The 24,573-nt window shown below is 52.4% G+C and overlaps 1 protein-coding gene across 1 annotated transcript in view; it reads left to right on the top strand.

Annotated features, from left to right (window-relative positions):
* Positions 1-24,573, top strand: part of LOC140729384 (very long-chain specific acyl-CoA dehydrogenase, mitochondrial-like) — a 66,086-nt gene that overhangs the window by 16,642 nt on the left and 24,871 nt on the right. The window contains exon 5 of the mRNA XM_073049061.1: positions 5,052-5,124. Coding sequence (XP_072905162.1) covers positions 5,052-5,124 — 73 coding nt within the window. The remainder of the gene's footprint in view (positions 1-5,051; positions 5,125-24,573) is intronic.

Here is a 24,573-nt window from a genome sequence, read left to right as displayed (position 1 = left end):
AGCATCCTTACCAATTTGGTTCACCCAATCTATATGTAGATTGAAGTCACCCATTATAACTACTGTTCCTTTATTGCACGCATTTCTAATTTCCTGTTTAATGCCAAGCGGCCTGCTACAGCCTTCGCTTTTGTCCCTGGGACCCAGCTCACCCCTTCACAATGGTGAGAAAGTTCAAACACTGACAATGGCTTACACTTCCAACTCCACGCCGATGTATTCACCTCCACTACCACAAAGAGCAGATGAAGTGTCCATTCTTTGTACTGCTACCTGCAGAAGCTCATTCTGTGTAATCTTGTCTCCATCGTTTGCCACATTGTAGCATTAATTAATCAGAATCAGGTTTAATATCACTGGCGTACGTCATGAAAGTTGTTAACATTACGGCAGCAATAAAATGAAATACATGATAAATAAATATAGAGGAAAAAATTGAATTACGTTAAGTATATATGTGTCTGTTAAGTAGTTAATTTAAGATAAGTAGAGCAAAGAAACAAAAATAGAAAGTGGTGAGGTAATGTTCATGGGTTCAGTGTCCATTTAGGAATTGGATGGCAGAGAGGAAGAAGCTGTTCCTGAATCACTGAGTGTGCGCCTTCAGGCTTCAAAACTAAAAGCCTGCAGGTGCTGAAATTCTGAAATAACAACAAAACATGTTGGAAGCACACAGCAGGTCAGGCAGTATCTGCGGAGGGAGAAGCAAACTTCACATTTCAAGTGGAGATCATTGATCAGTATTGAGAGAAACACTACCAATTGAGTTAAGATGAAAAGTGGGCAGGGGAGGGATGGAGAGAAGAAAGGGAATATTTGTGACAGGGTGAAACCGAGGATGAACGGACAGTAGAAAGAGAGTCTCTGTGAAATGGATGAGACCAGGGGAGGAATGTACAGGAGAGAGGGAATATCTGCCGCAGGGTGAGACCAGCAGAGGAATGGAAAGGAGAAAAGTAATATCTGTGACAGAGTGAATCCATGTAAATTTCCTCTTAACAGCGGACTAAGAAATCACATCAATGATGTTTGACAGTTAAATACAGAGTAGTTAAGCACAGTGCCTTTAAGGGTAAACCCCATGGTTGAAAATGTGGCAGGAGAGGTGAGATTCAAACCAGGTTGAAGCACGGGAATAAGACCTCCTCTTCCAAGCATCTTGTTGGCAAATATACAGTCACTTGAAAATAAGATTGACTGCTGTATCAGAGGCAGATGAGGCTGATCTCCATTGTTTGTTGCATTGGGACTTGGTTAACAGTGAATGCACTGGACACAGCTATCCAACCTTGAATTTTGATAAGGAAGGAGGTGGTGGTGTATGCTTTTTAGTCAATTCTCGTTGGTGCACGGATGTTGAGGTTATGTCAATTTCTTGTTCCCTGATTTAGAAAAACTAACAATTAAATGTAGACCATTCTACTTGCTTTGGGAATTCTCATCCTTGATCGTGACCGGAGTTAACATACTACCTGCGGCCAATTATAAGCAAACACTAGTGAGACCACAGAACGCTGTCTGCAAATAGGAAGTGGCCTATCCTGACGCATTTCAAGTGACTTTAACCAGGCCTGTTTGAAGAAAACCCTGCCCAGTTATTACCATCACGTGACCTTTTGCACCAGAGGTCCCATCACACTAGACGGTGCTGCAGAACAATAAGGAATGCCTGTCGTTCCTTTCTGAGACCGCATTTTGGCAAGTTGGATCATTTGGCTGTACTGCTGTTACTGTATACAGACAGAGCCTAAAGGACAAGGCTCCAGAGATCAAGACAATTAAGAGGTGGTCATGGGAGGCTGAAGAACAGTTACAGGATTGCCTTGAGTCAGTGGACTGTTCTGTGTTCAAGAACTCGTCGGAGGACCTGAATGAATACACCAGGGTCTTTACAGACAGCACTGGATGAGTGTGTCCCCAGAAAGTAATTTATGGTTTTCCCCAATCAGAAGCCTTGGATGAACAATGAAATCCAGAACCTGCTGAAAGCCAAATCAGAGGCATTCAAGTCTGGAAATCAAGAATGCTACAAGCGACGGACAGACGTAGATATGATCTCCAGAAATCCATTTCTCAGCTGAAGAGACTCTAGATAAGATAAGAATCAACAAGAGGTGCCCAATAGCTGAGGGAGGGTTTGAATGCCATAACTTCCTACAAAGTTAAATCATATGACATAGGGGACAGCAGAGCTTTGCTTCCAGATGAGCTCAGTGCTTGCTCTGCTCACTTCGACCACCAGAACAGGGAGGAACCATCGCGCACCCCCATGTCTCCCGATGATCCTTTGGTGTCAGTATCTGAAGGTGACGTGCAGGCAGCCTTCAAGAGAATGAATCCAAGGAAAGCATCTGGTCCAGACAGAGTACCTAACTGAGTACTGAAGACCTGTGCCAACTAACTGCTTGATATATTCACAGGAATCTTCAACCTTTCACTCCGGCAGTGTGTGCTTCAATCGTACCAATGCCCAAGAAGAGTGTGGTAACCTGTCTAAGTAACTATTACCCAGTGGCATTTGCATCCACAGTGATAAATTGTTCTGAGAGGCTGGTGTTGAACCACATCAGCTTCTGACTGAATGGCAACTTGGATCGGCTCCAATTCACTCACTGAAGCGACAGGTCTACAGCAGATGCCATCTCATTGGTTCTTCACACAACCCTGCAACATCTGGACAGCAAAGATGCATACATCAGGATTTTCTTTATCGAATTCAGCTCAGCATTTAACACCATTATCCCCTCAAAACTAATCAATAAACTCGAAGACCTGGGCATCCATACCCACTTATGCAATTGGTTCCTGGATTTCCTCACTTGTACACCCCAGTCAGTTCAGACTGGCAAAAACATCTCCTCCACAATCTCCATCAGCACAGGAGCACCGCAGGGATGTGTACTTAGCCCCCGTGTCTACTCGCTGTACACTGATGATTGTGTGGCTAAGTACAGCTCCACCACCGTTTTCAAGTTTGCCTATGGCACCACTGTTGTGGGCTGTATCAAAGGGGGTGATGAATCTACAGACAGAAGGGAAATTGAAAACTTGGCTGAGTGGTGTAATAACAACAACCCCTCGCTCAGTGTCAATAGGACCAAGGAACTGATTGTAGGCTTCAGGAGAGGGGAACGAGAGGTCTGTGAGCTAGTAATCACTGGAGGATTGGAGGTGGAGAGGGTCAGTAACTTGAAATTCCTGGGTGTATCTATCTGAGAGGACCTGTCCTGGACCCATCATATGTGTGGGGAATAGACAGGAAAGAGGGAATATCTGTGACAGAGTGAATCCGGTGCAGGAATAGATGGGAGAAAGGGAATATCTGTGATAGGATGAGTCCGTGGGGAACAGATGGGAGAAAGGGAATATCTGTGACAGGGTGAGTCAGTGGAGAATAGACGGGAGAACAGGAATATCTGTGACAGGGTGAGACCGGGGAAAATAGACGGGAGAGCGGGAATATCTGTGACAGAGAGAATCCAGGCGGAATAGACGGGAGGAAGGGAATATCTGTCACAGTGTCTGACTAGGGGAGGAATGATCAGGAGAAAAGAAAATATCTTTGATAAGAGTGCGATCAGGCAGGAAACGCAGGGAGAGGAGAAAGGGATATCTGTGAAAGCGTGAGACCAGGGGAGGTATGATTGGGACAATAAGGAATGTCTTTGACAGGGTTATACTAGGGGAGGAATGGACGGGAGAAAGGGAATACCTTTGGAGAGAAGCCATCAAAAAGATCTTGGACCATTGATCCATTTTTCCAATGGAGTTGTGCAACCAAATAAAGTAAATGCAGGCTTTAAATTGTTGTTCAAGGAGAAGCAATGGACACATGTCAATGAGAATTAGTTGCAGGGAAATGGGAGAGAAACAATACATAGCAATCGTGGAGGAACTCATCAGGTCAGGTAGCATCTATGAAGGGAAATAAACAGTTGTCGTTTACCCAGACACTTGACCTATCATGAGAGAGGAGAATGGGACTCTTGGGACTGCTTCCTGGGAGCTGGTTTGGACCTGATAGTTGAATAGCCTCCTGTCAGAAATACAAGACAACCATTACCACTGCTTCTGGGGACACAACAGATGTAACGAGACCTCTGGATAAACAATCCTTTCTCCCTGCAGGGGTCAGCCAGGGCAGGTGAACTGGCATGCTCAGCAAATCCTCAAGCAGAGCTGGGAAACGGAGGGGTGGTCATTGTGAGAAGGCTCCCTGATTTCTGCAGACACCCTCTGCTCTAGACTTTCTCAACACTAGCTTTCAGATAGAGCAGCCCTCTTCTGGGTGACTCGAGACATGTGACCACTTGGGTCAGTGTGTGGAGTGTGATCGGCCACACCGGCTCTTGCCCAGGATGCCCAGGTCAGTGTGTGGAGTGTGATCGGCCACACCGGCTCTTGCCCAGGTCAGTGTGTGGAGTGTGATCGGCCACACCGGCTCTTGCCCAGGTCAGTGTGTGGAGTGTGATCGGCCACACCGGCTCTTGCCCAGGATGCCCAGGTCAGTGTGTGGAGTGTGATCGGCCACACCGGCTCTTGCCCAGGTCAGTGTGTGGAGTGTGATCGGCCACACCGGCTCTTGCCCAGGTCAGTGTGTGGAGTGTGATCGGCCACACCGGCTCTTGCCCAGGATGCCCAGGTCAGTGTGTGGAGTGTGATCGGCCACACCAGCTCTTGCCCAGGATGCCCAGGTCAGTGTGTGGAGTGTGATCGGCCACACCGGCTCTTGCCCAGGTCAGTGTGTGGAGTGTGATCGGCCACACCGGCTCTTGCCCAGGTCAGTGTGTGGAGTGTGATCGGCCACACCGGCTCTTGCCCAGGTCAGTGTGTGGAGTGTGATCGGCCACACCGGCTCTTGCCCAGGTCAGTGTGTGGAGTGTGATCGGCTACACCGGCTCTTGCCCAGGTCAGTGTGTGGAGTGTGATCGGCCACACCGGCTCTTGCCCAGGTCAGTGTGTGGAGTGTGATCGGCAACACCGGCTCTTGCCCAGGATGCCCAGGTCAGTGTGCACAGGTTGTAACCCTTTGTTATCTTGGATTCTTGCAGATGAGCAGTTTTTGCTGAAGAGGGTGGCAGATAGCGCTATCGACCTATATGCCATGATTGTTGTACTGTCAAGGTAAGCCTAGGCCTGACATTCCTCCATCCCCTTCCCTCCTCTCCCTTTTCTTTTCAAGGTGTTGACAGCTAGCATTACTGTGGGATGGTCAAACTGAGGGAGGGTCACACTGTGGGAGAGAATAAGCCCTCGAGAAAAGTTGACTTCTTTCAAAATAAACCCTGAAGAATGGTGACGAGGATGAAGGAAGGTGTAGGAGAGAGGTACTTCAACTTTGGCAGTAGAATGCTGCAATTTTCTTCTTGGAGGACGACTCTTTTGCCGAATTTTGTTGAGTCTGTGATCGGGCTGCAGCAGTGATGGTGGATGGTGGCTTACCAAAGTTTTGTATATGCAACTTTTACTGGGAGCTGGGGCAGATTTCTTCAATTGTTAACATCAGTAAACCCCCTGCGACCTGGAGGGCTCAGCCCGGGACAACTGGATGAAGAGTTTTGCGCAGATCCTTGGACTGGGGCTTGGATGGAGGAACATCGGAGTGACCTGGCTGCGCAGCAGGAAGGCCACTTCCTACCTGTCTGGAGGAGACTCCTATCCTTTCTCTCTTCCTAGAACTGCTCTTTGAAAGTCTGCTAAGTGCTGTGACTGTGTTAATTCAGTGATATTTTGATTTCAGACTGTGTGGGGCTTTAACATGGTGGGCTGCAGCTCCAGAATGGTGGGATCTAGTTCCTACACAGGACAGGAAGAATCCTGTAGGCCACCTCCTTTCAGACTGTTAATTCCAAACAACACTATGCAATGCAATATTCCTGTACCCTCAGCTAGAGAGGTGACCCTGGCCCTGAGCAGGGGGTTAAAAGTGGAAGGAGTCCATGCCAGGCCCCATACAGAAGGTGACCTGCACCTTCATCTCCACAAAGTAGACCTCTGCCCTCACCTGTATTCTTTGCGTGAGGGGAAGTCACCTGTAACCTGTATACTTCTCCAGCAAGACAGGTCAGTTTGGGCATGTGTATGTCCTCCATCGTGAGGTATTCATTCAGCTGGAACGGCTGAGGAGTACTTTCACGTGTGGCGTAAAAGGAAGCATTACTGGATCTGCTGGGATTGGGCAGTGCCATGTCTGCAAGGAGTTTGGGCATATCTGTAAGAATTGCCCTAAACGTCAGACCACTAAATCCACCTGGGTGGCACAGGAGGGCACCGCAGGGCCTCACCCCTCTCCCTGTTCCCCCTTCCTCCGCTGTAACTCCTAACTCTGGCGAGGACGGATGGCTTGCAACCTCTGGTTAGATGGGTACCACTGCCGCACAGGGTCTTGCTCAAGGGGCTAATGTGTCATTAAGTGAAGTAACGGGGTTGGTCTCTTGGACTGTAGAGTCCACAGAAGCAAATTACCCTTCTGGAGGTCATCGGTCCCCAAGGTCTGATGGGATCCAGAGAACTCCTGCATCACCATACTCCCCGAAGGAGCGGAGTGCCTGGGTCGTGATAGTGGGGAGATCGAGAGTGCTGAAGGATGGGAGAACAAGGCCACCCAGGTGCGGAGGTAGGCAAGACCAAGAGGGTCAAGCCCTACTTTCAGACCAAGGAGGCTAATGGGATGAGGCACGGTAGAGAACAATAGTGGCAAGTAGGGGGCCAGCCTACCCGACCCCCTGGAACAGACTGTGGGTGCTATTGAAGATCCAGGGATAGTGGTGTCTGCCCCAGGACTGCTCATGAGCTTGGTACCAGGCCCATAGTGAGGCCACTTGACTATACTAACTCCAGCATGTGGGTTCAGGACAGTCAGAATGAGGATGTTTCTGGTAGTGGAGTGAGCGTGAGGAACGGGACAGTGAGGGTGAGGATGTTTCCGGTAGTGGAGTGAGCGTGAGGAACGGGACAGTGAGGGTGAGGATGTTTCCGGTAGTGGAGTGAGGGTGAGGAACGGGACAATGAGGATGTTTCCGGTAGTGGAGTGAGGTTGAGGAACGGGACAGTGAGGATGAGGATGTTTCCGGTAGTGGAGTGAGCGTGAGGAATGGGACAGTGAGGATGAGGATGTTTCCGGTAGTGGAGTGAGCGTGAGGAATGGGACAGTGAGGATGAGGATATTTCCGGTAGTGGAGTGAGGGTGAGGAACAGGACAATGAGGATGAGGATGTTTCCGGTAGTGGAGTGAGGGTGAGGAACGGGACAGTGAGGATGAGGATGTTTCCAGTAGTGGAGTGAGCGTGAGGAATGGGACAGTGAGGATGAGGATGTTTCCGGTAGTGGAGTGAGCGTGAGGAACGGGACAGTGAGGGTGAGGATGTTTCCGGTAGTGGAGTGAGCGTGAGGAATGGGACAGTGAGGATGAGGATGTTTCCGGTAGTGGAGTGAGGGTGAGGAACGGGACAGTGAGGATGAGGATGTTTCCGGTAGTGGAGTGAGGTTGAGGAACGGGACAGTGAGGATGAGGATGTTTCCGGTAGTGGAGTGAGCATGAGGAATGGGACAGTGAGGATGAGGATGTTTCCGGTAGTGGAGTGAGGGTGAGGAACGGGACAGTGAGGATGAGGATGTTTCCGGTAGTGGAGTGAGGTTGAGGAACGGGACAGTGAGGATGAGGATGTTTCCGGTAGTGGAGTGAGGTTGAGGAACGGGACAGTGAGGATGAGGATGTTTCCGGTAGTGGAGTGAGGTTGAGGAACGGGACAGTGAGGATGAGGATGTTTCCGGTAGTGGAGTGAGCGTGAGGAACGGGACAGTGAGGATGAGGATGTTTCCGGTAGTGGATTGAGGGTGAGGAACGGGACAGTGAGGATGAGGATGTTTCTGGTAGTGGAGTGAGGGTGAGGAACAGGACAGTGAGGATGAGGATGTTTCCGGTAGTGGAGTGAGGTTGAGGAACGGGACAGTGAGGATGAGGATGTTTCCGGTAGTGGAGTGAGGGTGAGGAACGGGACAGTGAGGGTGAGGATGTTTCCGGGAGTGGAGTGAAGGTGAGGAACGGGACAGTGAGGATGAGGATGTTTCCGGTAGTGGAGTGAGGGTGAGGAACGGGACAGTGAGGATGAGGATGTTTCCGGTAGTGGAGTGAGGTTGAGGAACGGGACAGTGAGGATGAGGATGTTTCCGGTAGTGGAGTGAGGTTGAGGAACGGGACAGTGAGGATGAGGGTGTTTCCAGTAGTGGAGTGAGGGTGAGGAACGGGACATGAGGATGAGGATGTTTCCGGTAGTGGAGTGAGGTTGAGGAACGGGACAGTGAGGATGAGGATGTTTCCGGTAGTGGAGTGAGGTTGAGGAACGGGACAGTGAGGATGAGGATGTTTCCGGTAGTGGAGTGAGGTTGAGGAACGGGACAGTGAGGATGAGGATGTTTCCGGTAGTGGAGTGAGGTTGAGGAACGGGACAGTGAGGATGAGGATGTTTCCGGTAGTGGAGTGAGGGTGAGGAACGGGACAATGAGGATGAGGATGTTTCCGGTAGTGGAGTGAGCGTGAGGAACGGGACAGTGAGGATGAGGATGTTTCCGGTAGTGGAGTGAGCGTGAGGAATGGGACAGTGAGGATGAGGATGTTTCCGGTAGTGGAGTGAGGTTGAGGAACGGGACAGTGAGGATGAGGATGTTTCCGGTAGTGGAGTGAGGTTGAGGAACGGGACAGTGAGGATGAGGATGTTTCCGGTAGTGGAGTGAGGTTGAGGAACGGGACAGTGAGGATGAGGATGTTTCCGGTAGTGGAGTGAGGGTGAGGAATGGGACAGTGAGGATGAGGATGTTTCCGGTAGTGGAGTGAGCGTGAGGAATGGGACAGTGAGGATGAGGATGTTTCCGGTAGTGGAGTGAGGTTGAGGAACGGGACAGTGAGGATGAGGATGTTTCCGGTAGTGGAGTGAGGTTGAGGAACGGGACAGTGAGGATGAGGATGTTTCCGGTAGTGGAGTGAGCGTGAGGAACGGGACAGTGAGGATGAGGATGTTTCCGGTAGTGGAGTGAGGTTGAGGAACGGGACAGTGAGGATGAGGATGTTTCCGGTAGTGGAGTGAGCGTGAGGAACGGGACAGTGAGGATGAGGATGTTTCCGGTAGTGGAGTGAGGGTGAGGAACAGGACAGTGAGGATGAGGATGTTTCCGGTAGTGGAGTGAGGTTGAGGAACGGGACAGTGAGGATGAGGATGTTTCCGGTAGTGGAGTGAGGTTGAGGAACGGGACAGTGAGGGTGAGGATGTTTCCGGTAGTGGAGTGAGCGTGAGGAATGGGACAGTGAGGATGAGGATGTTTCCGGTAGTGGAGTGAGGGTGAGGAACGGGACAGTGAGGATCAGGATGTTTCCGGTAGTGGAGTGAGGTTGAGGAACGGGACAGTGAGGATGAGGATGTTTCCGGTAGTGGAGTGAGCGTGAGGAATGGGACAGTGAGGATGAGGATGTTTCCGGTAGTGGAGTGAGGGTGAGGAACGGGACAGTGAGGATGAGGATGTTTCCGGTAGTGGAGTGAGGGTGAGGAACGGGACAGTGAGGATGAGGATGTTTCCGGTAGTGGAGTGAGGTTGAGGAACGGGACAGTGAGGATGAGGATTTTTTCGGTAGTGGAGTGAGCGTGAGGAATGGGACAGTGAGGATGAGGATGTTTCCGGTAGTGGAGTGAGGGTGAGGAACGGGACAGTGAGGGTGAGGATGTTTCCGGTAGTGGAGTGAGGTTGAGCAACGGGACAGTGAGGATGAGGATGTTTCCGGTAGTGGAGTGAGCGTGAGGAATGGGACAGTGAGGATGAGGATATTTCCGGTAGTGGAGTGAGGGTGAGGAACGGGACAGTGAGGATGAGGATGTTTCCGGTAGTGGAGTGAGGTTGAGGAACGGGACAGTGAGGATGAGGATGTTTCCGGTAGTGGAGTGAGCGTGAGGAATGGGACAGTGAGGATGAGGATGTTTCCGGTAGTGGAGTGAGCTTGAGGAACGGGACAATGAGGATGTTTCCGGTAGTGGAGTGAGGTTGAGGAACGGGACAATGAGGATGAGGATGTTTCCGGTAGTGGAGTGAGCGTGAGGAATGAGACAGTGTGGATGAGGATGTTTCCGGTAGTGGAGTGAGGTTGAGGAACGGGACAGTGAGGATGAGGATGTTTCCGGTAGTGGAGTGAGGTTGAGGAACGGGACAGTGAGGATGAGGATGTTTCCGGTAGTGGAGTGAGCGTGAGGAATGGGACAGTGAGGATGAGGATGTTTCCGGTAGTGGAGTGAGCGTGAGGAACGGGACAATGAGGATGTTTCCGGTAGTGGAGTGAGGTTGAGGAACGGGACAGTGAGGATGAGGATGTTTCCGGTAGTGGAGTGATGTTGAGGAACGGGACAGTGAGGATGAGGATGTTTCCGGTAGTGGAGTGAGCGTGAGGAATGGGACAGTGAGGATGAGGATGTTTCCGGTAGTGGAGTGAGGGTGAGGAACGTGACAATGAGGATGTTTCCGGTGCTGGAGTGAGGGTGAGGAAAGGACAGTGAGGATGAGGATGTTTCCGGTAGTGGAGTGAAGGTGAGGAACGGGACAATGAGGATGTTTCCGGTAGTGGAGTGAGGGTGAAGAACGGGACAGTGAGGATGTGGATGTTTCCGGTAGTGGAGTGAGGGTGAAGAACGGGACAGTGAGGGTGAGGATGTTTCCGGTAGTGGAGTGAGCGTGAGGAATGAGACAGTGAGGGTGAGGATGTTTCCGGTAGTGGAGTGAGGGTGAGGAATGGGACAGTGAGGATGAGGATGTTTCCGGTAGTGGAGTGAGGGTGAGGAACGGGACAGTGAGGATGAGGATGTTTCCGGTAGTGGAATGAGGGTAAAGAACGGAACCGTGAGGATGAGGATGTTTCCGGTAGTGAAGTGAAGGTGAGGAATGGGACAGTGACGATGAGGATGTTTCCGGTAGTGGAGTGAGGGTGAAGAACGGGACAGTGAGGGTGAGGATGTTTCCGGTAGTGGAGTGAGCGTGAGGAATGGGACAGTGAGGGTGAGGATGTTTCCGGTAGTGGAGTGAGGGTGAGGAATGGGGCAGTGAGGATGAGGATGTTTCCGGTAGTGGAGTGAGGGTGAGGAACAGGACAGTGAGGGTGAGGATGTTTCCGGTAGTGGAGTGAAGGTGAGGAACGGGACAATGAGGATGTTTCCGGTAGTGGAGTGAGGGTGAGGAAAGGGACAGTGAGGATGAGGATGTTTCCGGTAGTGGAGTGAAGGTGAGGAACGGGACAATGAGGATGTTTCCGGTAGTGGAGTGAGGGTGAAGAACGGGACAGTGAGGATGAGGATGTTTCCGGTAGTGGAGTGAGGGTGAAGAACGGGACAGTGAGGATGTTTCTGGTAGTGGAGTGAGGGTGAAGAACTGGACAGTGAGGATGAGGATGTTTCCGGTAGTGGAGTGAGGGTGAAGAACGGGACAGTGAGGATGAGGATGTTTCCGGTAGTGGAGTGAGGGTGAGGAACAGGACAGTGAGGATGAGGATGTTTCTGGTAGTGGAGTGAGGGTGATGATGTTTCCGGTAGTGGAGTGAGCGTAAGGAACGGGACAGTGAGGATGAGGATGTTTCCGGTAGTGGAGTGAAGGTGAGGAATGGGACAATGAGGATGTTTCCGGTAGTGGAGTGAGGGTGAAGAACGGGACAGTGAGGATGAGGATGTTTCTGGTAGTGGAGTGAGGGTGAGGAACGGGACAGTGAGGATGAGGATGTTTCCGGTAGTGGAGTGAAGGTGAGGAACGGGACAATGAGGATGTTTCCGGTAGTGGAGTGAGGGTGAAGAACGGGACAGTGAGGATGTTTCTGGTAGTGGAGTGAGGGTGAGGAATGGGACAGTGAGGATGAGGATGTTTCTGGTAGTGGAGAGAGGGTGAGGAATGGGACAGTGAGGATGAGGATGTTTCTGGTAGTGGAGAGAGGGTGAGGAATGGGACAGTGAGGATGAGGATGTTTCTGGTAGTGGAGAGAGGGTGAGGAATGGGACAGTGAGGATGAGGATGTTTCTGGTAGTGGAGAGAGGGTGAGGAATGGGACAGTGAGGATGAGGATGTTTCTGGTAGTGGAGAGAGGGTGAGGAATGGGACAGTGAGGATGAGGACGGGACAGTGAGGATGAGGATGTTTCCGGTAGTGGAGTGAGGGTGAGGAACAGGACAGTGAGGGTGAGGATGTTTCCGGTAGTGGAGTGAGGGTGAGGAACAGGACAGTGAGGATGAGGATGTTTCTGGTAGTGGAGTGAGGGTGAGGAACGGGACAGTGAGGGTGAGGATGTTTCCGGTAGTGGAGTGAAGGTGAGGAATGGGACAGTGAGGGTGAGGATATTTCCGGTAGTGGAGTGAGGGTGAGGAATGGGACAGTGAAGATGAGGATGTTTCCGGTAGTGGAGTGAGGGTGAGGAACGGGACAGTGAGGGTGAGGATGTTTCCGGTAGTGGAGTGAGGGTGAGGAACGGGACAGTGAGGATGAGGATGTTTCCGGTAGTGGAGTGAGCGTGAGGAATGGGACAGTGAGGATGAGGATGTTTCCGGTAGTGGAGTGAGGGTGAGGAACGGGACAGTGAGGATGAGGATGTTTCCGGTAGTGGAGTGAGGTTGAGGAACGGGACAGTGAGGATGAGGATGTTTCCGGTAGTGGAGTGAGCGTGAGGAATGGGACAGTGAGGATGAGGATGTTTCCGGTAGTGGAGTGAGAGTGAGGAACAGGACAGTGAGGATGAGGATGTTTCCGGTAGTGGAGTGAGAGTGAGGAACGGGACAGTGAGGATCAGGATGTTTCCGGTAGTGGAGTGAGGTTGAGGAACGGGACAGTGAGGATGAGGATGTTTCCGGTAGTGGAGTGAGCGTGAGGAACGGGACAGTGAGGGTGAGGATGTTTCCGGTAGTTGAGTGAGCGTGAGGAATGGGACAGTGAGGATGAGGATGTTTCCGGTAGTGGAGTGAGGGTGAGGAACGGGACAGTGAGGATGAGGATGTTTCCGGTAGTGGAGTGAGGGTGAGGAACGGGACAGTGAGGATGAGGATATTTCCGGTAGTGGAGTGAGGGTGAGGAACGGGACAGTGAGGATGAGGATGTTTCCGGTAGTGGAGTGAGGGTGAGGAACGGGACAATGAGGATGTTTCCGGTAGTGGAGTGAGGTTGAGGAACGGGACAGTGAGGATGAGGATGTTTCCGGTAGTGGAGTGAGCGTGAGGAACGGGACAGTGAGGATGAGGATATTTCCGGTAGTGGAGTGAGGGTGAGGAACAGGACAGTGAGGATGAGGATGTTTCCGGTAGTGGAGTGAGGTTGTGGAACGGGACAGTGAGGATGAGGATGTTTCCGGTAGTGGAGTGAGGTTGAGGAACGGGACAGTGAGGATGAGGATGTTTCCGGTAGTGGAGTGAGTGGGAATGGGACAGTGAGGATGAGGATGTTTCCGGTAGTGGAGTGAGCGTGAGGAACGGGACAATGAGGATGTTTCCGGTAGTGGAGTGAGGTTGAGGAACGGGACAGTGAGGATGAGGATGTTTCTGGTAGTGGAGTGAGCGTGAGGAATGGGACAGTAAGGATGAGGATGTTTCCGGTAGTGGAGTGAGGTTGAGGAACGGGACAGTGAGGATGAGGATGTTTCCGGTAGTGGAGTGAGCGTGAGGAACGGGACAGTGAGGATGAGGATGTTTCCGGTAGTGGAGTGAGCGTGAGGAATGGGACAGTGAGGATGAGGATGTTTCTGGTAGTGGAGTGAGAGTGAGGAACGGGACAGTGAGGGTGAGGATGTTTCCGGTAGTGGAGTGAGCGTGAGGAACGGGACAGTGAGGATGAGGATGTTTCCGGTAGTGGAGTGAGCGTGAGGAATGGAACAGTGAGGATGAGGATGTTTCCGGTAGTGGAGTGTGGGTGAGGAACGGGACAATGAGGATGTTTCCGGTAGTGGAGTGAGGTTGAGGAACGGGACAGTGAGGATGAGGATGTTTCCGGTAGTGGAGTGAGGTTGAGGAACGGGACAGTGAGGATGAGGATGTTTCCGGTAGTGGAGTGAGCGTGAGGAATGGGACAGTGAGGATGAGGATGTTTCCGGTAGTGGAGTGAGGGTGAGGAACAGGACAGTGAGGATGAGGATGTTTCTGGTAGTGGAGTGAGGGTGAGGATCGTGACAATGAGGATGTTTCCGGTACTGGAGTGAGGGTGAGGAAAGGGACAGTGAGGATGAGGATGTTTTGGGTAGTGGAGTGAAGGTGAGGAACGGGACAATGAGGATGTTTCCGGTAGTGGAGTGAGGGTGAGGAACGGGACAGTGAGGATGAGGATGTTTCCGGTAGTGGAGTGAGGGTGAAGAACGGGACAGTGAGGGTGAGGATGTTTCCGGTAGTGGAGTGAACGTGAGGAATGGGACAGTGAGGATGAGGATGTTTCCGGTAGTGGAGTGAGGGTGAGGAACAGGACAGTGAGGGTGAGGATATTTCCGGTAGTGGAGTGAAGGTGAGGAACGGGACAATGAGGATGTTTCCGGTAGTGGAGTGAGGGTGAAGAACGGGACAGTGAGGATCAGGATGTTTCCGGTAGTGGAGTGAGGGTGAGAAACAGGACAGTGAGGGTGAGGATGTTTCCGGTAGTGGAGTGAGGGTGAGGAACAGGACAGTGAGGATGAGGATATTTCTGGTAGTGGAGTGAGGGTGAGGAACGGGACAGTGAGGGTGAGGATGTTTCCGGTAGTGGAGTGAAGGTGAGGAATGGGATAGTGAGGGTGAGGATATTTCCGGTAGTGGAGTGAGGGTGAGGAATGGGACAGTGAAGATGAGGATGTTTCCGGTAGTGGAGTGAGGGTAAGGAATGGGACAGTGAGGATGAGGATGTTTCCGGTAGTGGAGTGAGGGTGAGGAACGGGACAATGAGGATGGTTCCAGTAGTAGAGTGAGGGTGAAGAACGGGACAGTGAGGATGAGGATGTTTCCGGTAGTGGAGTGAGGGTGAGGAACGGGACAGTGAGGATGAGGGTGTTTCCGGTAGTGGAGTGAGTGAGTGGGAACGGGACAGTGAGGATGAGGATGTTTCCGGTAGTGGAGTGAGGGTGAAGAACGGGACAGTGAGGATGAGGATGTTTCCGGGAGTGGAGTGAGCGTAAGGAACGGGACAGTGAAGATGTTTCCGGTAGTGGAATGAGGGTGAGGAACGGGACAGTGAGGATGAGGATGTTTCTGGTAGTGGAGTGAGGGTGAGGAACGGGACAGTGAGGATGAGGATGTTTCTGGTAGTGGAGTGAGGTTGAGGAACGGGACAGTGAGGATGAGGATGTTTCTGGTAGTGGAGTGAGGGTGAGGAACGGGACAGTGAGGATGAGGATGTTTCCGGGAGTGGAGTGAGGGTGAGGAACGGGACAGTGAGGGTGAGGATGTTTCTGATAGTGGAGTGAGGGTGAGGAACGGGACAGTGAGGATGAGGATGTTTCTGGTAGTGGAGTCAGCGTGAGGAACGGGACAGTGAGGATGAGGATGTTTCCGGTAGTGGAGTGAGCGTAAGGAACGGGACAGTGAAGATGTTTCCGGTAGTGGAATGAGGGTGAGGAACGGGACAGTGAGGATGAGGATGTTTCCGGTAGTGGAGTGAGGGTGAGGAACGGGACAGTGAGGGTGTGGATGTTTCTGGTAGTGGAGAGAGGGTGAGGAACGGGACAGTGTGGGTGAGGATGTTTCCGGTAGTGGAGAGAGGGTGAGGAACGGGACAATGAGGATGAGGATGATTCTGGTAGTGGAGTGAGGGTGAGGAACGGGACAGTGAGGATGTTTCCAGTAGTGGAATGAGGGTGAGGAACGGGACAGTGAGGATGAGGATGTTTCCGGTAGTGTAATGAGGGTGAGGATTGGGACAGTGAGGATGAGGATGTTTCCGGTAGTGGAGTGAGGGTGAAGAATGGGACAGTGAGGATGAGGATGTTTCCGGTAGTGGAGTGAGGGTGAGGAACGGGACAGTGAGGATGAGGATGTTTCCGGTAGTGGAGTGAGGGTGAGGAACGGGACAGTGAGGATGAGGATGTTTCTGGTAGTGGAGTGAGGGTGAGGAACGGGACAGTGAAGATGAGGATGTTTCCGGTAGTGGAGAGAGGGTGAGGAACGGGACAATGAGGATGAGGATGATTCTGGTAGTGGAATGAGGGTGAAGAACGGAACCGTGAGGATGAGGATGTTTCCGGTAGTGGAGTGAGGGTGAGGAACGGGACAATGAGGATGTTTCCGGTAGTGGAGTGAGGTTGAGGAACGGGACAGTGAGGATGAGGATGTTTCCGGTAGTGGAGTGAGGTTGAGGAACGGGACAGTGAGGATGAGGATGTTTCCGGTAGTGGAGTGAGCGTGAGGAATGGGACAGTGAGGATGAGGATGTTTCCGGTAGTGGAGTGAGGGTGAGGAACAGGACAGTGAGGATGAGGATGTTTCTGGTAGTGGAGTGAGGGTGAGGAACGTGACAATGAGGATGTTTCCGGTACTGGAGTGAGGGTGAGGAAAGGGACAGTGAGGATGAGGATGTTTTGGGTAGTGGAGTGAAGGTGAGGAACGGGACAATGAGGATGTTTCCGGTAGTGGAGTGAGGGTGAGGAACGGGACAGTGAGGATGAGGATGTTTCCGGTAGTGGAGTGAGGGTGAAGAACGGGACAGTGAGGGTGAGGATGTTTCCGGTAGTGGAGTGAACGTGAGGAATGGGACAATGAGGATGAGGATGTTTCCGGTAGTGGAGTGAGCGTGAGGAATGGGACAGTGAGGATGAGGATGTTTCCGGTAGTGGAGTGTGGGTGAGGAACGGGACAATGAGGATGTTTCCGGTAGTGGAGTGAGGTTGAGGAACGGGACAGTGAGGATGAGGATGTTTCCGGTAGTGGAGTGAGGTTGAGGAACGGGACAGTGAGGATGAGGATGTTTCCGGTAGTGGAGTGAGCGTGAGGAATGGGACAGTGAGGATGAGGATGTTTCCGGTAGTGGAGTGAGGGTGAGGAACAGGACAGTGAGGATGAGGATGTTTCTGGTAGTGGAGTGAGGGTGAGGAACGTGACAATGAGGATGTTTCCGGTACTGGAGTGAGGGTGAGGAAAGGGACAGTGAGGATGAGGATGTTTTGGGTAGTGGAGTGAAGGTGAGGAACGGGACAATGAGGATGTTTCCGGTAGTGGAGTGAGGGTGAGGAACGGGACAGTGAGGATGAGGATGTTTCCGGTAGTGGAGTGAGGGTGAAGAACGGGACAGTGAGGGTGAGGATGTTTCCGGTAGTGGAGTGAACGTGAGGAATGGGACAGTGAGGATGAGGATGTTTCCGGTAGTGGAGTGAGGGTGAGGAACAGGACAGTGAGGGTGAGGATGTTTCCGGTAGTGGAGTGAAGGTGAGGAACGGGACAATGAGGATGTTTCCGGTAGTGGAGTGAGGGTGAAGAACGGGACAGTGAGGATCAGGATGTTTCCGGTAGTGGAGTGAGGGTGAGAAACAGGACAGTGAGGGTGAGGATGTTTCCGGTAGTGGAGTGAGGGTGAGGAACAGGACAGTGAGGATGAGGATATTTCTGGTAGTGGAGTGAGGGTGAGGAACGGGACAGTGAGGGTGAGGATGTTTCCGGTAGTGGAGTGAAGGTGAGGAATGGGATAGTGAGGGTGAGGATATTTCCGGTAGTGGAGTGAGGGTGAGGAATGGGACAGTGAAGATGAGGATGTTTCCGGTAGTGGAGTGAGGGTAAGGAATGGGACAGTGAGGATGAGGATGTTTCCGGTAGTGGAGTGAGGGTGAGGAACGGGACAATGAGGATGTTTCCAGTAGTGGAGTGAGGGTGAAGAACGGGACAGTGAGGATGAGGATGTTTCCGGTAGTGGAGTGAGGGTGAGGAACGGGACAGTGAGGATGAGGGTGTTTCCGGTAGTGGAGTGAGTGAGTGGGAACGGGACAGTGAGGATGAGGATGTTTCCGGTAGTGGAGTGAGGGTGAAGAACGGGACAGTGAGGATGAGGATGTTTCCGGGAGTGGAGTGAGCGTAAGGAACGGGACAGTGAAGATGTTTCCGGTAGTAGAATGAGGGTGAGGAACGGGACAGTGAGGATGAGGATGTTTCTGGTAGTGGAGTGAGGGTGAGGAACGGGACAGTGAGGATGAGGATGTTTCTGGTAGTGGAGTGAGGTTGAGGAACGGGACAGTGAGGATGAGGATGTTTCTGGTAGTGGAGTGAGGGTGAGGAACGGGACAGTGAGGATGAGGATGTTTCCGGGAGTGGAGTGAGGGTGAGGAACGGGACAGTGAGGGTGAGGATGTTTCTGATAGTGGAGTGAGGGTGAGGAACGGGACAGTGAGGATGAGGATGTTTCTGGTAGTGGAGTGAGCGTGAGGAACGGGACAGTGAGGATGAGGATGTTTCCGGTAGTGGAGTGAGCGTAAGGAACGGGACAGTGAAGATGTTTCCGGTAGTGGAATGAGGGTGAGGAACGGGACAGTGAGGATGAGGATGTTTCCGGTAGTGGAGTGAGGGTGAGGAACGGGACAGTGAGGGTGTGGATGTTTCTGGTAGTGGAGAGAGGGTGAGGAACGGGACAGTGTGGGTGAGGATGTTTCCGGTAGTGGAGAGAGGGTGAGGAACGGGACAATGAGGATGAGGATGATTCTGGTAGTGGAGTGAGGGTGAGGAACGGGACAGTGAGGATGTTTCCGGTAGTGGAATGAGGGTGAGGAACGGGACAGTGAGGATGAGGATGTTTCCGGTAGTGGAATGAGGGTGAGGAATGGGACAGTGAGGATGAGGATGTTTCCGGTAGTGGAGTGAGGGTGAAGAATGGGACAGTGAGGATGAGGATGTTTCCGGTAGTGGAGTGAGGGTGAGGAACGGGACAGTGAGGATGAGGATGTTTCCGGTAGTGGAGTGAGGGTGAGGAACGGGACAGTGAGGATGAGGATGTTTCTGGTAGTGGAGTGAGGGTGAGGAACGGGACAGTGAAGATGAGGATGTTTCCGGTAGTGGAGAGAGGGTGAGGAACGGGACAATGAGGATGAGGATGATTCTGGTAGTGGAATGAGGGTGAAGAACGGAACCGTGAGGATGAGGATGTTTCCGGTAGTGGAGTGAGGGTGAGGAACGGGACAATGAGGATGTTTCCGGTAGTGGAGTGAGGTTGAGGAACGGGACAGTGAGGATGAGGATGTTTCCGGTAGTGGAGTGAGGTTGAGGAACGGGACAGTGAGGATGAGGATGTTTCCGGTAGTGGAGTGAGCGTGAGGAATGGGACAGTGAGGATGAGGATGTTTCCGGTAGTGGAGTGAGGGTGAGGAACAGGACAGTGAGGATGAGGATGTTTCTGGTAGTGGAGTGAGGGTGAGGAACGTGACAATGAGGATGTTTCCGGTACTGGAGTGAGGGTGAGGAAAGGGACAGTGAGGATGAGGATGTTTTGGGTAGTGGAGTGAAGGTGAGGAACGGGACAATGAGGATGTTTCCGGTAGTGGAGTGAGGGTGAGGAACGGGACAGTGAGGATGAGGATGTTTCCGGTAGTGGAGTGAGGGTGAAGAACGGGACAGTGAGGGTGAGGATGTTTCCGGTAGTGGAGTGAACGTGAGGAATGGGACAATGAGGATGAGGATGTTTCCGGTAGTGGAGTGAGGGTGAGGAACAGGACAGTGAGGGTGAGGATGTTTCCGGTAGTGGAGTGAAGGTGAGGAACGGGACAATGAGGATGTTTCCCATAGTGGAGTGAGGGTGAAGAACGGGACAGTGAGGATCAGGATGTTTCCGGTAGTGGAGTGAGGGTGAGGAACAGGACAGTGAGGGTGAGGATGTTTCCGGTAGTGGAGTCAGCGTGAGGAACAGGACAGTGAGGATGAGGATATTTCTGGTAGTGGAGTGAGGGTGAGGAACGGGACAGTGAGGGTGAGGATGTTTCCGGTAGTGGAGTGAAGGTGAGGAATGGGATAGTGAGGGTGAGGATATTTCCGGTAGTGGAGTGAGGGTGAGGAATGGGACAGTGAAGATGAGGATGTTTCCGGTAGTGGAGTGAGGGTAAGGAATGGGACAGTGAGGATGAGGATGTTTCCGGTAGTGGAGTGAGGGTGAGGAACGGGACAATGAGGATGTTTCCAGTAGTGGAGTGAGGGTGAAGAACGGGACAGTGAGGATGAGGATGTTTCCGGTAGTGGAGTGAGGGTGAGGAACGGGACAGTGAGGATGAGGGTGTTTCCGGTAGTGGAGTGAGTGAGTGGGAACGGGACAGTGAGGATGAGGATGTTTCCGGTAGTGGAGTGAGGGTGAAGAACGGGACAGTGAGGATGAGGATGTTTCCGGGAGTGGAGTGAGCGTAAGGAACGGGACAGTGAAGATGTTTCCGGTAGTGGAATGAGGGTGAGGAACGGGACAGTGAGGATGAGGGTGTTTCCGGTAGTGGAGTGAGTGAGTGGGAACGGGACAGTGAGGATGAGGATGTTTCCGGTAGTGGAGTGAGGGTGAAGAACGGGACAGTGAGGATGAGGATGTTTCCGGGAGTGGAGTGAGCGTAAGGAACGGGACAGTGAAGATGTTTCCGGTAGTGGAATGAGGGTGAGGAACGGGACAGTGAGGATGAGGATGTTTCCGGTAGTGGAGTGAGGCTGAGGAACGGGACAGTGAGGGTGAGGATGTTTCCGGTAGTGGAGTGAGGGTGAGGAATGGGACAGTGAGGATGAGGATGATTCTGGTAGTGGAGTGAGGGTGAGGAACGGGACAGTGAGGATGTTTCCGGTAGTGGAATGAGGGTGAGGAACGGGACAGTGAGGATGAGGATGTTTCCGGTAGTGGAATGAGGGTGAGGAATGGGACAGTGAGGATGAGGATGTTTCCGGTAGTGGAGTGAGGGTGAAGAATGGGACAGTGAGGATGAGGATGTTTCCGGTAGTGGAGTGAGGGTGAGGAACGGGACAATGAGGATGTTTCCGGTAGTGGAGTGAGGGTGAAGAACGGGACAGTGAGGATCAGGATGTTTCCGGTAGTGGAGTGAGGGTGAGAAACAGGACAGTGAGGGTGAGGATGTTTCCGGTAGTGGAGTGAGGGTGAGGAACAGGACAGTGAGGATGAGGATATTTCTGGTAGTGGAGTGAGGGTGAGGAACGGGACAGTGAGGGTGAGGATGTTTCCGGTAGTGGAGTGAAGGTGAGGAATGGGATAGTGAGGGTGAGGATATTTCCGGTAGTGGAGTGAGGGTGAGGAATGGGACAGTGAAGATGAGGATGTTTCCGGTAGTGGAGTGAGGGTAAGGAATGGGACAGTGAGGATGAGGATGTTTCCGGTAGTGGAGTGAGGGTGAGGAACGGGACAATGAGGATGTTTCCAGTAGTGGAGTGAGGGTGAAGAACGGGACAGTGAGGATGAGGATGTTTCCGGTAGTGGAGTGAGGGTGAGGAACGGGACAGTGAGGATGAGGGTGTTTCCGGTAGTGGAGTGAGTGAGTGGGAACGGGACAGTGAGGATGAGGATGTTTCCGGTAGTGGAGTGAGGGTGAAGAACGGGACAGTGAGGATGAGGATGTTTCCGGGAGTGGAGTGAGCGTAAGGAACGGGACAGTGAAGATGTTTCCGGTAGTGGAATGAGGGTGAGGAACGGGACAGTGAGGATGAGGATGTTTCTGGTAGTGGAGTGAGGGTGAGGAACGGGACAGTGAGGATGAGGATGTTTCTGGTAGTGGAGTGAGGTTGAGGAACGGGACAGTGAGGATGAGGATGTTTCTGGTAGTGGAGTGAGGGTGAGGAACGGGACAGTGAGGATGAGGATGTTTCCGGGAGTGGAGTGAGGGTGAGGAACGGGACAGTGAGGGTGAGGATGTTTCTGATAGTGGAGTGAGGGTGAGGAACGGGACAGTGAGGATGAGGATGTTTCTGGTAGTGGAGTGAGCGTGAGGAACGGGACAGTGAGGATGAGGATGTTTCCGGTAGTGGAGTGAGCGTAAGGAACGGGACAGTGAAGATGTTTCCGGTAGTGGAATGAGGGTGAGGAACGGGACAGTGAGGATGAGGATGTTTCCGGTAGTGGAGTGAGGGTGAGGAACGGGACAGTGAGGGTGTGGATGTTTCTGGTAGTGGAGTGAGGGTGAGGAACGGGACAGTGAGGATGTTTCCGGTAGTGGAGTGAGCGTGAGGAACGGGACAGTGAGGATGAGGATGTTTCCGGTAGTGGAGTGAGCGTAAGGAACGGGACAGTGAAGATGTTTCCGGTAGTGGAATGAGGGTGAGGAACGGGACAGTGAGGATGAGGATGTTTCCGGTAGTGGAGTGAGGGTGAGGAACGGGACAGTGAGGGTGTGGATGTTTCTGGTAGTGGAGAGAGGGTGAGGAACGGGACAGTGTGGGTGAGGATGTTTCCGGTAGTGGAGAGAGGGTGAGGAACGGGACAATGAGGATGAGGATGATTCTGGTAGTGGAGTGAGGGTGAGGAACGGGACAGTGAGGATGTTTCCGGTAGTGGAGTGAGGTTGAGGAACGGGACAGTGAGGATGAGGATGTTTCCGGTAGTGGAGTGAGGTTGAGGAACGGGACAGTGAGGATGAGGATGTTTCCGGTAGTGGAGTGAGCGTGAGGAATGGGACAGTGAGGATGAGGATGTTTCCGGTAGTGGAGTGAGGGTGAGGAACAGGACAGTGAGGATGAGGATGTTTCTGGTAGTGGAGTGAGGGTGAGGAACGTGACAATGAGGATGTTTCCGGTACTGGAGTGAGGGTGAGGAAAGGGACAGTGAGGATGAGGATGTTTTGGGTAGTGGAGTGAAGGTGAGGAACGGGACAATGAGGATGTTTCCGGTAGTGGAGTGAGGGTGAGGAACGGGACAGTGAGGATGAGGATGTTTCCGGTAGTGGAGTGAGGGTGAAGAACGGGACAGTGAGGGTGAGGATGTTTCCGGTAGTGGAGTGAACGTGAGGAATGGGACAGTGAGGATGAGGATGTTTCCGGTAGTGGAGTGAGGGTGAGGAACAGGACAGTGAGGGTGAGGATGTTTCCGGTAGTGGAGTGAAGGTGAGGAACGGGACAATGAGGATGTTTCCGGTAGTGGAGTGAGGGTGAAGAACGGGACAGTGAGGATCAGGATGTTTCCGGTAGTGGAGTGAGGGTGAGAAACAGGACAGTGAGGGTGAGGATGTTTCCGGTAGTGGAGTGAGGGTGAGGAACAGGACAGTGAGGATGAGGATATTTCTGGTAGTGGAGTGAGGGTGAGGAACGGGACAGTGAGGGTGAGGATGTTTCCGGTAGTGGAGTGAAGGTGAGGAATGGGATAGTGAGGGTGAGGATATTTCCGGTAGTGGAGTGAGGGTGAGGAATGGGACAGTGAAGATGAGGATGTTTCCGGTAGTGGAGTGAGGGTAAGGAATGGGACAGTGAGGATGAGGATGTTTCCGGTAGTGGAGTGAGGGTGAGGAACGGGACAATGAGGATGTTTCCAGTAGTGGAGTGAGGGTGAAGAACGGGACAGTGAGGATGAGGATGTTTCCGGTAGTGGAGTGAGGGTGAGGAACGGGACAGTGAGGATGAGGGTGTTTCCGGTAGTGGAGTGAGTGAGTGGGAACGGGACAGTGAGGATGAGGATGTTTCCGGTAGTGGAGTGAGGGTGAAGAACGGGACAGTGAGGATGAGGATGTTTCCGGGAGTGGAGTGAGCGTAAGGAACGGGACAGTGAAGATGTTTCCGGTAGTGGAATGAGGGTGAGGAACGGGACAGTGAGGATGAGGATGTTTCTGGTAGTGGAGTGAGGGTGAGGAACGGGACAGTGAGGATGAGGATGTTTCTGGTAGTGGAGTGAGGTTGAGGAACGGGACAGTGAGGATGAGGATGTTTCTGGTAGTGGAGTGAGGGTGAGGAACGGGACAGTGAGGATGAGGATGTTTCCGGGAGTGGAGTGAGGGTGAGGAACGGGACAGTGAGGGTGAGGATGTTTCTGATAGTGGAGTGAGGGTGAGGAACGGGACAGTGAGGATGAGGATGTTTCTGGTAGTGGAGTCAGCGTGAGGAACGGGACAGTGAGGATGAGGATGTTTCCGGTAGTGGAGTGAGCGTAAGGAACGGGACAGTGAAGATGTTTCCGGTAGTGGAATGAGGGTGAGGAACGGGACAGTGAGGATGAGGATGTTTCCGGTAGTGGAGTGAGGGTGAGGAACGGGACAGTGAGGGTGTGGATGTTTCTGGTAGTGGAGAGAGGGTGAGGAACGGGACAGTGTGGGTGAGGATGTTTCCGGTAGTGGAGAGAGGGTGAGGAACGGGACAATGAGGATGAGGATGATTCTGGTAGTGGAGTGAGGGTGAGGAACGGGACAGTGAGGATGTTTCCGGTAGTGGAATGAGGGTGAGGAACGGGACAGTGAGGATGAGGATGTTTCCGGTAGTGTAATGAGGGTGAGGAATGGGACAGTGAGGATGAGGATGTTTCCGGTAGTGGAGTGAGGGTGAAGAATGGGACAGTGAGGATGAGGATGTTTCCGGTAGTGGAGTGAGGGTGAGGAACGGGACAGTGAGGATGAGGATGTTTCCGGTAGTGGAGTGAGGGTGAGGAACGGGACAGTGAGGATGAGGATGTTTCTGGTAGTGGAGTGAGGGTGAG

This window comes from Hemitrygon akajei, chromosome 6, assembly GCF_048418815.1.
Source record: "Hemitrygon akajei chromosome 6, sHemAka1.3, whole genome shotgun sequence".
NCBI lineage: Eukaryota > Metazoa > Chordata > Chondrichthyes > Myliobatiformes > Dasyatidae > Hemitrygon > Hemitrygon akajei.
Note: the sequence above shows the minus strand (reverse complement) of the source record. Positions and strands in the feature narration are given on the sequence as shown.